The sequence below is a fragment of the Nansenia antarctica genome, assembly GCF_963989245.1.
Source record: "Nansenia antarctica genome assembly, chromosome: 3".
Lineage (NCBI taxonomy): Eukaryota > Metazoa > Chordata > Actinopteri > Argentiniformes > Microstomatidae > Nansenia > Nansenia antarctica.
In genome coordinates this window covers 13,648,179-13,661,278 of record NC_137688.1, presented here as the reverse complement: position 1 = coordinate 13,661,278, position 13,100 = coordinate 13,648,179, and the positions used below count along the sequence as shown (strand labels likewise).

The 13,100-nt window shown below is 48.8% G+C and overlaps 1 protein-coding gene across 1 annotated transcript in view; it reads left to right on the top strand.

Moving 5' to 3' along the window:
- Positions 1-8,077: 8,077 nt before the first annotated feature.
- LOC308152353 (teneurin-1-like) overlaps positions 8,078-13,100 on the top strand; it is a gene marked incomplete at both ends in the record, with an annotated part of 155,607 nt that continues 150,584 nt past the window's right edge. The window contains 2 exons of the mRNA XM_080525317.1: positions 8,078-8,294; positions 11,112-11,402. Coding sequence (XP_080381443.1) covers positions 8,078-8,294; positions 11,112-11,402 — 508 coding nt within the window. The remainder of the gene's footprint in view (positions 8,295-11,111; positions 11,403-13,100) is intronic.

Here is a 13,100-nt window from a genome sequence, read left to right as displayed (position 1 = left end):
AACTCGTTTGCAAACTATGCAGTAAAAATGTGGAACGCCCTTCCTATAATCTTAAAGGAGTGCAAAACACTGCCCACCTTCAAAACCACTCTCAAAAAACATTTACAGGAGGCTGCAATCCGTAACTGGACCCTCTAAATCAAAAATCTGATTAAAAGACCCGAACTACCCACTGTACATACTTTGTGTTTTGTCCCCGCCCCCACCTGTGGTGTATGTCCCCACCTGTCCTACCCGCTGTACATACCTTATGCTTTGTTGTATTGTTCTTCCCATGATGGATGTATGTTTATCTTGTAGATAGTACTAGTTATTTGTCTGTATTATCTTGTAGATAGTACTAGTTTTTTTGTCTGTCTTACATGTAACGATGAATTGAGAATCAAGGACCCCAATTGAAATAAGCCAGTGGCTTTCTTGGGTTTTTATCCTGTTAGTTGACCTTGTATGTAATATGTACTTTCATGTACCTACTTATGCAAATCTTCTAATAAAGTTTTCAATCAATCAATCAATCAATCAATCAATCAATCAATCAATCAATCAATCAATTTCAATCAATCATGCTACGGCGCCATCTTGGAATCTAGTCACGCGGCTCCCATGAGACACGGCCGCCATCTTTCTTGAAGTGAATCTCGCATATCTCACTAACTCTCGCGATACAGAACATGTGCGCCAACAGGGGGGCGCCATCTTGGATTGGAGTGAATCTCGCGTCTCACTAACTCTCGCGAGGCTAGAGAACAGGCTTGTGTCTTGCCATGCGCGCAGCACAGCAGCCATGTTCAGTTGACAAGCAGCCGCGGACTTGACAAGGTGAGAAACATGATGATGCTTGACAACTTTATTGTCATTGACAGAGTACAAGTACAAAGACAAGAAAATGCAGTTTGGCATCTAACCAGATGACATAAATGTATGGACAGTGCATGGTGGTGGTACAGTATACGGTATTACAGTATAAGTAGGCTAAATTAATATAAAGTCAGTATACGTGCAATGAATATGAATATATTCACTTAATATAAAACATTTTTAAAAAGTCACCACCTGTTGCAGGGCCTTCCGGTCAGAGACAGACATACCACACTGTTATGCAGTTGGTCAGAAGGTTCTCTGGTGCACCGGTAGACATTGACCAGAACCCTGGGAGACCCAGGAACTTGAAGCTGGAAACACACTCCACCTCCATCCCATTGATGTAGATGCGGTTGTGTTTGCAGCATCTGGTTTTCCTCTAATTTCCTTTTCTCTACAATGAGTTCCTGCCAGGTGCTGAACCTCCTCCCTGTAGGCCGACCCGTCATTGTTGCTTATCAGGCCTACCACTGTGGTGTCGTCTGCGAACTTGATAGGGATGCACCGAAAGTTCAGTCACCGAATGTATTCGGCAGGGGGAAAAATGCGTATTCGGCCATTCGGTGTGAAAAGACCGAATGTTTACCGAATACGAGACGTTTTTTTGATGACCAATCAAACACTGCAAGCAACCCATGCTGTTGTGTGAATGAGACGAGCATTGAGTGATGACTGCCTACTGCCAAGTTATATTGCAGCAAACATGTCGGCATGTGTCTGAACGACAACGAGGCACATTCCGACATTGAATTCCGTTTTCGTTTTCGCGACTTCAAAATAAAAGCTAAGCGTTGTTGAAAATCAATGACATACTCGCTAGTCAACTAACACAGCTTGTTTTCTGAGCCTGCCTGCTAACAATGTAAAGTAGTGTTATAGTTAACTAGGTAGCAGTGGGGATTACTCACCGAATCCAATGCATTGCAGTATGTTGGCTTGACTAGCGAATGTATCATGTGATTTTCAACAATGTTGAAATGGATTTCAGTTTTCAAAATAAAAGTCTGATCATTTTGATTGCTCACTTGTTCCCCCTTTCAACAGCCGTTGTCACCATTTTTACATCTTTCATGAAATGAGGAAATATTACATAACATAAAGTATATCCAATTTCAAACACATCATTTTGATAATTATCATTTTACATGAATAAGCATACAAGCATGAATAAAAAGCTACATATATTTAATTTATGCAATGGTACAAACATTGGCAAAATAAATGAAAAACTGCCGCTACACGCTATTCCGTATTCGGCCAAGTGTTCCCTTAAGTTCGGTTTCGGCCAAGAATTTTTTGATTCACTTGCTCAGTCAAATGATTGAGTGTATTGATTGTAAGTCACTTTGGAATAAGGCGTCTGCTAAATGACAACAATTTTAAAATGTTAAACATTTTCATTTTGGTGCACCCCTAGTATTGGAGCAGAGGAGAGGGCTCCGCACACAGCCCTGTGGGACACCGGTGTTCAGGGTCAGGGTGGAGGAGGTGTGGTTATCAAGTTTAACAAACTGGGGTCTGTTGGTCCGGAAGTCCAGGATCCAGTTACAGAGGGAGGTGCTGATGCCACACACATGGCCAGGTCACTGACCTTGGTGACCAGCTTGGAGGGGATGATAGTGTTGAATGCTGAGCTGAGGTCAATGAACAGCATCCTTACATAGGTGTTGTTTTTATCCAGGTGTGTCAGGGCAGAGTGTAGTGCCATTGAGATGGCATACTCCGTCGACTGTTCTTACGGTAGGCAAACTGGTGGGCAATTGTAAGGGCTTGCAAGGTGAAGTGTGTGTGTGTGTGTGTGTGTGTGTGTGTGTGTGTGTGTGTGTGTGTGTGAGACATCAGTTGCTAATCTGCCGGTGGTTAAGTCGGTCGTAATAGCCAGAGGTGACAGGCTTGGTCAGCTGTGAAACCGCCACAGCTTGACGAGACTGCCGTCAGTCACCACTCACCACGCTTCTAACTGCCAATTACTCTCTCCATTCCTCCATCTGTATATCCCCCATCACTCTATCCCTCCCTCCCTCCCTCCGTCCCTCCGTCCCTCCGTCCTTTCCCTCAGAACCTACTAGTGCCATCCCTGGGGGAAGTCTGTGTTGTGTTTTGTTGGGTTGTGTTTGTTTGGGATGGATAGAGCAGGGTCCTATGTGTCTTGCAGAGGCCAAGTCTGAGCTGGCCTTGTCGTCGGCTGGCCCTGGCTCTGGGGCTGAGGAGGAGGCAACCAGTGGAACAGATAGCTTATTAGGCATCCATCACGCTGGCTGGCTCTTCTCTGACAGCTCACTGTTTACTCCACATAGGACAGGGCGTCAGAGGACAGGGCGTCACTGCGTCAGGATGTGCATACACACCTCGCTGTGGCATTCGATGAGGAAGTCGACGGAATTGTAAATAAAGAAAAAATAATAATGTGAAATAAATTTAAAAACTGTGAAAAAATAGGTGTCGCTGCTACTCTATTGGTTGAGTAACAATGTTATTGTTATTCCTATCACAACATTTCGGAGGTGTTTAATTTAGAGTGTTGGACACTGTTGTGATTGCTCTAACCTGTTGCTTATGAATATTTCAGTGTACAGCGACAGCTAACCAGAAACGTAGCTCAGTGTTCTAGAAACATCTCCTGGGAGTCCTGAGAATGGTACTAGGCACATGTTTGGGAAGGGCTCATTCAGTTGAGAGGTCATAAACAGGATTATTTCCTTGCTTATCTCTATGTCCTTTTATGTATCTATTTGCATCCTGTCCTCAGCTTAAGCCTCTGTGTTGGTGGTGGTGGTGGTAGTGTTGTTGTTCGCAGTTATCTTGGCCTGTGTGAGTTAGAGCTTGGCCAGGGCATAAATCCTGTTTAAGAGCAGCTGTAGATGCGTGCCTCTCTATCACTTCTCTAAGCAGATTTAGAGAAAAAGACCAAAGGCCTCGGATGATGCCACTGTATACAGAGTAGGGGTGGATGGATGGAGGGAGCGATAGAGCCTCTTTGAATGAAAGCATCAGCTAAATGGCATATAGCATTTTATATGCTATATTATATATATATATACATAATATATATATGTATATATTGAAATATACTGTAATACACTATTATTACACATGTAACTATCCTACACCCCTTAGCCTAGCCCCACACCACTACCCCACTCATTCACAAACCCGCAATGAGTTTGGAATTATAATATTTACACCATCCTATACCCCTCAGTTCCACACATACTCAATAAAGCACATACTCAATAAAGCAACAAAGAACATGTTTCTAATACACAAGAACCATAATTAGGCCATCATTTCACAGAAAATGTTATATTGCACAATTATTTATTAAGAAGAACCACAAAAGATATCCACCCAATCCACACATATTACACATCCTATTCTATACCCCTTAGCCAACCAATCTACACATACACCCACCCACAGTTTGGAATAGTTTGGAATTATAATACACAATCATTACACATGTAATATCCTACACCCCTTAGCCACATCCACTAACCCACCCACAATTAGGTTGGAATTACAATATTTACACAATCATAGAGGGATGGGAAGGAGGGATGCATTTGGCAAAGAGGTCAATCTGACGAGAGGGGAGGGAGGGGGGGGAGAGAGAGAGAGAAAGGGAGGGAGGGAGGGAGGGAGGGGGAGATAGAGAGGGAGAGAGAGAGAGAACAATTCACGAGGAGACTGACTTTTAAAACGGTCCATTCTGAAAGGGAGAAAGAGAAATGGGATTCATGAAAATGGGATTCCTCATCAGTGTGAGGTGTGTAATGGCGTACTGGTGAGATGTGATGCATGTGGTTCATTTACGGCTGTCACTGTGGATCAGTCTAAAAAACACAGGATATGACCCGATGGGTTGTGGATATGAATATGAATTAGAGATGAACCGCTGGGTTTGCACAACATTTTTCAGATTGTCTCATGTAGCTTCACATCCGCACACCGTACCTAGTACAACTCAGTAGAAGGTTACCCTGCATTGTGAATACAACGAAGTGCATTCATCTGTAAACTCTATACGCATTTTACACATCTCTCAGAAGGACGATGTGTGTTGTTAACTGTCAGGAAGATTCCAGAGCTGCCCTTCATCCTCCGTGGTCGGTGTAGCATGTACCAGCCTGCTCCAGGGCTCGATACCCCCGCTGTCAGTCAACAAGCCGTTCCACCTGTTCATCTCGACGCACGGGAGAGGAGGTTCTCTCTCAGTAACTCTTTCTCCCAACTAGCCAAAAGGGGGGTACGAGTCGAGGAGCGAACTCAAGCGAAGAGGGAAAAAACCCCTCCGCTTTTCGAGGATAACGGAACAAGGCTTTGCTTTGTTCAGACACAACGGTGTAGCCTTCATCAGGGTGGTGGGCACACACCGTGACCGTTAGATGAAGAAGAGGAAACCTGGGTCCTGGGGTGAACATGTCGGGTGAGAAGACCTCTGGCACAACGCCTCCCTCACCTCTCCACAGAGATAAAACAACATCCGGATATCCACTCTATGGGCACCAAACCTTCTTGGAACCATAACATCGTATTCTCATGAGAACGTCGACTAGAAAACGTAGTCAAATACTTCTGGCGCCCATCTTGGCACCCTGTTGTTAAAATCGACATCTTAAACCGGGGGTTTTTACCGAAACTGAAGCACTGCTCAGGTGGTACGGTCTCTTGAGTCCATACTGAGCACTCGTGGGTCTCGTTTGAAGTGAGCATGGCTTCAGGAAACAACCTCCAGGGTTTGCCTTCAAACCGGGAGAATCAAGCCTTCTAATGGGCACCCAACAGCGGGGTAGAATTAGCAGGAATCACAACCCCACCAGCAGGCTTACTGCTCTAAACGTACTGGGAAGACACAGGGAAGGAGAGAGGGGGGGGAGGAGAGAGGAGAGGGAGAGACTAAGGAGGAACAGGCGTGCTGTGTTTATAGACTAACTGGAGGAAACAACGGCGTGGGTAAACCTCAGTGTGTTGTCTCCTCCAGCACCTGGCGTGACATCAATAGCTACACAGCAGTAGTCACGGAAACGGAGACTGAACACGGATGGTAGGGTAACAAGCTACACTGAACAGGTACAGGGTTTTCACACATGAGAGGGAATATACACTGTGTGTGTGTATGTGTGGTGTGTATGTGTGTGTGTGTGTGTGTGTGTGTGTGTGTGTGTGTGCGTGCGTGTGCAATGTGTGCATTCATGTCTGAGCCCCTCCCTGCCTGTCTGCTTACCTTTGTCTGCCTGTCTGTCTGTCTGTCTGTCTGTCTGTCTGTCAGGCTGTATAGAGAGAGACATTCAGTGCCTGCAGCATGCTCGGAGCTCCAAGGTGCAGTGGTTTCTTTGCACAAAGCTCATCCTAGCTGACAGGGGCTTACACCAGACACCAGGAGCTTAGGATCCCTCCTAACACCTCCTACCCGCTGACTGATCGGCATGTTGATGGCATGTTCAGTGTACAACGGTAGTGGTCAGAACAATCGCCCAGGAGAGTAAAGTAGCGATGGAGGGATGAAAAGCGTTTATACTACTGTCTGTGTGTAGTTGGGGGCGGGGGAGGCAGGGGGGGGTACTGTGTGTGTGTGTATGTGGGTGTGTGTGTGTGCTGTGTGTGTGTGTGTGTGTGTGTGTGTTTGTGTGCACTCATGAGTATGTGCGTGGGTGCATGGTGTGTGTGTGTGTGTGTGTGTGTGTGTGTGTGTGTGAAGCTAGAGGGGGCGAGCCTTTCAGGTGGAATAAAAGCATTACTGCAGCAGTAGAAAGGTCAACTGTAAACTTGCATGAGAGGAGTGTCTCACCCCCAATGTAGCCCTCCTCGGTGGTATTGAGCAGGCACGCTCTAATAGGCTTGATATATGGACTACACAAGTCCCCGAAGAGGTCAATACCACAGCACTTTGTCTGTATGAGCAATGACCCTCTCAAGCTCCATTTAGAACCTTTATATCTGCAGGAAATAGGGTGGAATGGCCTTAGGCCCCGGCCGAGAGAGAGGGAGAGAGAGAGAGAGACAGCCCTAATAAAACAAAGCGTTTTCTAATCAGTCCCCTTGTGTTCTAATCGGCGGTCAAATCAATCATAAGTTGGGGGATATAATAAGCAATCTGTGGAGAACATCATCAAATGTAGTCTAGCTTGTGATCGTGAGGGAGGGAGGGAGGGAAGGAGAGGGAGGGAGCGAAGGAGAGGGAGGGAGGGAAGGAGAGGGAGGGAGGGAGGGGGAGAGGGAGGCAGAGATGTGGGTGGGTGTGTGTGTGTGTGTGTGTGTGTGTGTGTGTGTGTGTGTGTAAAACTCATCTGGGGTAGTGCTTGAGTGGTGGAGAGGGGAATTGACGCTGAGCGGGAGATCTGTCTAATCGAGTTCCACCTGCACTTCCTGGAGAGTTTTGAAGAGTTCCTACCGTGACAGGTTTCTCAGAGAGAGGCGTGACTCAACATTATTTTCACCGGTGCTTGATCTTGATAATTCCTAAAAACAATAAAGAACAGTAGGGTCACGACTGCCTGTTCTGTTGGAGATCAATCATGACTGAATAAACCAAAGACAGAGAAGGGAGTGAGAGAGAGAGAGAGAGAGAGAGAGTGACTGAGAGACTGAGAGAGAGAGAGAGAGAGAGTGAGAGAGAGAGAGAGAGTGACTGAGAGAGAGAGTGAGAGAGAGAGAGAGAGAGAGAGAGTGAGAGAGAGAGTGACTGAGAGAGAGAGAGAGTGACTGAGAGAGAGAGAGTGACTGAGAGAGAGAGAGAGTGACTGAGAGAGAGAGAGAGAGTGACAGAGAGAGAGAGAGAGTGACTGAGAGAGAGAGAGAGTGACTGAGAGAGAGAGAGAGAGAGTGACTGAGAGAGAGAGTGACTGAGAGAGAGAGAGAGTGACTGAGAGAGAGAGAGAGTGACTGAGAGAGAGAGAGTTTGGCCAATTTGCTTTCAACCGCGGAATCAAATGATTTCATGGCAGCCATGTAAAGCGCCTTCAGGGCAATATTGACAAAGGGCTTGAAACCAAGCTGCTGCCACTGAATCGCTGGATTTAGAACTGGAAACCAAAATGTTTGTGAAATAAATGCGATGGAATGGACTTATGCAGCGATAAAAAAATAACTAGAGCGTGAATATGTCTCTCTCTCTCTCCCTATTTCCTTCCAGACTCCACTGCTGTGTGTGTTGCGGCTCTGTTGAGTGAGTGACTGAGTGACTGAGTGACTGAGTGAGTAAAGGAGCGTTTCGGCCATGGAGGAGATGGACAGTAAGCCCTACCAGCCGTTGTCTAAGGGACGCCACGAGATGGAGATGTGTTACACCAGCTCCTCTGACGAGAGCGAGGACGGACGCGCCAACCACCGCTCCTACACGTCCCGCGAGACGCTCCCCGACTACACACACGAACTACGACTGACCCTCAGCACCCAAAGAGACAGGCGGAGCAACTACAGCCAGCCTCAGCCAGGTAACAGACACACACATGCGCACACACACACACACACAGAGACAGGCCTCCGCAATCTCCCTCTAAACGCGCTTATTACCTGTATTTAGGGACCAAAATGAGCCAGAATGACATTTGGGAGACGGCAAATTACCTTTCATCTCCTGAGGTGATATTTCTCTCTCCCACGGCTAAACTGGGTCATCCTGCACCCTCTCCAGCCTCACATGGTAACAGAATGGAATCTCCCCTCTCCACCCCTCCCCCCCCCCCCACACTCCCCCCCCCCCCCCCCCACACACTCTCCCCCCTCCACACTCTCCTGCTGTTGAAGGCAGGAGAAATGGGCCAGGGCACAGTGTGATGGATGGGTCTTAGGCCGGCCGTGTGCAGTGTTAGGAGGGAAAGTGCACCTCATCAGGGGGAGCGCCGCTCCGGCTTCTCTGTGATCAATAGACAGCGGCGGTGTGTGCCGCTGTGAGCCCCCCCCCCCTTCCCCCCCACCGCCTCCCGCTGCTGCTGCCTCAGCTCGCTGCCTAGCGCAACATCGCTAACCTAACATGCTAACAAGTACGCGCGTCACTCAGAAGAGTTTGGCGACACCTGACAACGCAGCTTCAGGGCTTTTGACAGTTTGTTGTCGCCGTGGTCGCTGGTTACGGACAGCTGTCACAACACTGGGTAATCACAGACAGGAAGGTTGAAGGACCTCGGCTCTAAACAGCCACGCCGATGTAAACAACTCTGCTGTAGCGCTAGCTACTGTACGTTTGAAGCCACGTACGGTGCGGTAACCCTAATATACGCTGACCCTCCCTCTGCTGCCAGACGGGGGGTCCTGACAGACCCAGAAGCAGCCTCCAAAAATCCCCAAATGTGCAAGTATGAAGCCAAGTGGTTCTATCTTCAGTCAACAAAGGGTAACACTCTGCCTGGTCAGGCTAATGTAGACCCTGCCTCTCCCTGTACATCTGACCCCCCCCCCCTCCCTCCGCACCCCACCACCACACCCACCGCCATCTAGATAAGATAATGGTGTGCCCCCCCACCCCCTTACCCCATCTCCTCTTCTGTATCCCCCATCTCTTATCCTTGTTATTCCGACAACGGTTCTGATGAGCGTCAGCAGTGCTATCACATCACCCACTGTGGGGTCGTGAACCTGTCCGCCTGAGGCAGTAGGATAGAGAGACGTGCGTGTTGTAGCCCTAATGGTCAGCCAGACTGTGTGCGGCGTTGAACAAACATGGTTTTAAACCCGAAAGAATGGATCTTTTGTGTGCAGCTTTGACAGCTAACATTTAATTTAGAATGAAAACATCAAGCTGTCTTTTGAATACTATTGTATATGTTCTCCACAGTGTATTTGCATACCTCTCGAGGCAATCATCTATTCCTCATGGTGAAATTGTTCCTTTGCTTCTTGGCAAAGGGGGTGTAAGACTTTCTATAGACATATTTATTTAAGCCATAATGCCCGAGAGGCCATGATTTATCGTCAGTATTGTTCCGGGTAGGGGAAGTTGTTAGGCACAGCGAGAGGCTTTGAGCGCCTCTTGGCCAATGACAATGCTTGTTTTCATCAGCCTGTTGTATAAAGACATTTATGGCATGTGGAATATTGTAGTGTGTACCATTAACCATCTGTGTATACATGCACACAACAATCATGCTTAATTATGTGAGACATCTTTATTTTTATAGACGTGACTGTGATTTAAAGGCGTACGCCAGCCTTTTTTGCTTCCTGGCTTTTCTTGGAAAAAAACTGCTCAAAGAATGGAGGTCAACGAGTGGTGGTGTACTGGTGTTAGTCATTCACACAGCTATTTAGAGAAAGTAAAGCCAGATATAGCTAGGAGCGATTCTCAATAAAAATATATCGAAAGGTTGTTTCACTCACGTTAAAAAAGCAAATAAAGGGAGTTCAGTGGGATATCTGGCTCTGGGTTCTCTTTTTACAAATAGGCTAGCCACGTCACACTCCGGAGCTCTGTAGCTGTCTGATATGTCATAAGTCACCAAGAAAGGGTCTAAAAAAAATCGAATGTATTGCCCAAAATACACATACTTTGACCTAACAGTAAATGGCAATTTTCTGACATGAATCATTGTTCAATAACATTCTACAGCACCGGGATTTAATATGTCATATGTTAATACCTGGGAGACGAGGCAACGTGTGTTTGAGTCTCATTTATTACCTCCATCTGAGTAAATATTAATAAGTTCTGATCTTTACCTCCGTTCCATGCCCAGCGCAGAGAAGCTCTGAAGTTCAGTTTAAACAGCACCTAACTTATGAAGACATTAGAGATATTTATAGAAAATAGTCATTATAATACATCTATGTAACTTTATACAGTGCTTTTCGAAGACCCAAGAGGCTTTACAAAATAAGTGGGACAGCACAATGGAGAAATTTAAATAAAATAGAAAAAACACACAGCTGGGCCAGAAAAACAACACAGGGTCAGAGAGAACAAACAGGATGTTATTAAGGATATTCATGTTATTCATCGAGGAATATTTTCAACAACATCGTTCTTAAATATCATTCATGTGATATAGACAGACCTTTTCTCGGTTACTGTATCAATAAACATTTACTGCTGTCTATCACTATTATTATTATTATTATTATTATTATTATTATTATTATTATTATTATTATTATTATTATTATTATTATTATTATTATTATTAGCCTATCACTGTGAAGTAGAGTCGTAAATGACTAAACAAATTTGGGCCCTAAACTTTTTCCCTCTCCATCCCTCTCTTTCATCCTCTATTCTCACCCCCGCCCGCTCCCTCTCACTCTCTCTCACTCTATAGAGTTGGACTTCTGCAAGGTGGCCCAGATGAGGAGCCCAGAGTACCGTGATCAGGGGGACGGGCTGTGCCCCCCTGGGCCTGCAGCGCGTGTCCCTGCGAGGGGCTACACCCTGGGGGTGGGGTCGGACGTGGACACGGAGCCTGAGCCTGACCCCTCCCCTGGCCACGGCCTGCAGCACCTGTGGATGCGGGGCCTGAAGTCGGAACAGAGCTCCTGCCTCTCCAGCCGCGCCAACTCGGCCCTCTCCCTCACCGACACCGAGCACGACAGGAAGTCGGAGCCGGAGAACGGTGAGCGCCGCTTCCTGTGTTATTTGTTAGAAGACGGTTGATATTTAACGGATGTTGCCGTTTTAAGTGACACATATTTATGACCGGTGTTCCCTCTGGTTGTTCGTGAATTGAATCGGAAAGAACATAGGTTTGAGGAGAGGCTTGGCAGCTGGAAGGCTCAGGGGAGACTGAGGAAGACTGGTACCACGCAACACTGTGGGGAGGGTAGAGAGAGGTGGGGAGGTTGAGGGAGGTGGGGAGGGTGAGAATGGTGGGGAGAGTAGACGGAGGTGGGGAGGGTAGAGGGAGGTGGGGAGGGTAGAGGGTGGTGGGGAGGGTAGAGGGTGGTGGAGAGGGTAGAGGGAGGTGGGGAGGGTAGGGGAGGTGGGGAGGCTGAGGGTGGTGGGGAGGGTAGAGGGAGGTGGAGAGGGAAGGGGAGGTGGAGAGGGTAGAGGGTGGTGGGGAGGGTAGAGGGAGGTGGGGAGGGTAGGGGAGGTGGAGAGGGAAGGGGAGGTGGAGAGGGTAGAGGGAGGTGGAGAGGGTAGAGGGAGGTGGAGAGGGAAGGGGAGGTGGAGAGGGTAGAGGGAGGTGGAGAGGGTAGAGGGAGGTGGAGAGGGAAGGGGAGGTGGAGAGGGTAGAGGGAGATGGAGAGGGTAGAGGGAGGTGGAGAGGGAAGAGGAGGTGGAGAGGGTAGAGGGAGGTGGAGAGGGTAGAGGGAGGTGGAGAGGGAAGGGGAGGTGGGGAGGGTAGAGGGAGGTGGAGAGGGTAGAGGGAGGTGGAGAGGGAAGGGGAGGTGGAGAGGGAAGGGGAGGTGGAGAGGGTAGAGGGAGGTGGAGAGGGTAGAGGGAGGTGGGGAGGGTAGAGGGTGGTGGGGAGGGTAGAGGGAGGTGGAGAGGGTAGGGGAGGTGGAGAGGGTAGAGGGAGGTGGAGAGGGTAGAGGGAGGTGGAGAGGGGAGGTGGAGAGGGTAGAGGGAGGTGGAGAGGGAAGGGGAGGTGGAGAGGGTAGAGGGAGGTGGAGAGGGTAGAGGGAGGTGGAGAGGGAAGGGGAGGTGGAGAGGGAAGGGGAGGTGGAGAGGGTAGAGGGAGGTGGAGAGGGAGAGGGAGGTGGAGAGGGGAGGTGGAGAGGGTAGAGGGTGGTGGGGAGGGTAGAGGGAGGTGGAGAGGGTAGGGGAGGTGGAGAGGGAAGGGGAGGTGGAGAGGGTAGAGGGAGGTGGAGAGGGTAGGGGAGGTGGAGAGGGAAGGGGAGGTGGAGAGGGTAGAGGGAGGTGGAGAGGGTAGAGGGAGGTGGGGAGGGTAGAGGGAGGTGGGGAGGGTAGAGGGAGGTGGGGAGGCTGAGGGAGGTGGGGAGGGTAGAGGGTGGTGGGGAGGGTAGAGGGTGGTGGGGAGGGTAGAGGGTGGTGGAGAGGGTAGAGGGAGGTGGAGAGGGTAGGGGAGGTGGAGAGGGTAGGGGAGGTGGAGAGGGTAGAGGGTGGTGGAGAGGGTAGAGGGAGGTGGAGAAGGGAAGGGGAGGTGGAGAGGGTAGAGGGAGGTGGAGAGGGTAGAGGGAGGTGGAGAGGGAAGGGGAGGTGGAGAGGGTAGAGGGTGGTGGAGAGGGTAGAGGGAGGTGGAGAGGGTAGAGGGAGGTGGAGAGGGAAGGGGAGGTGGAGAGGGTAGAGGCAGGTGGAGAGGGTAGAGCGAGGTGGGGAGGGTAGAGGGTGGTGGGGAGGGTAGAGAGGG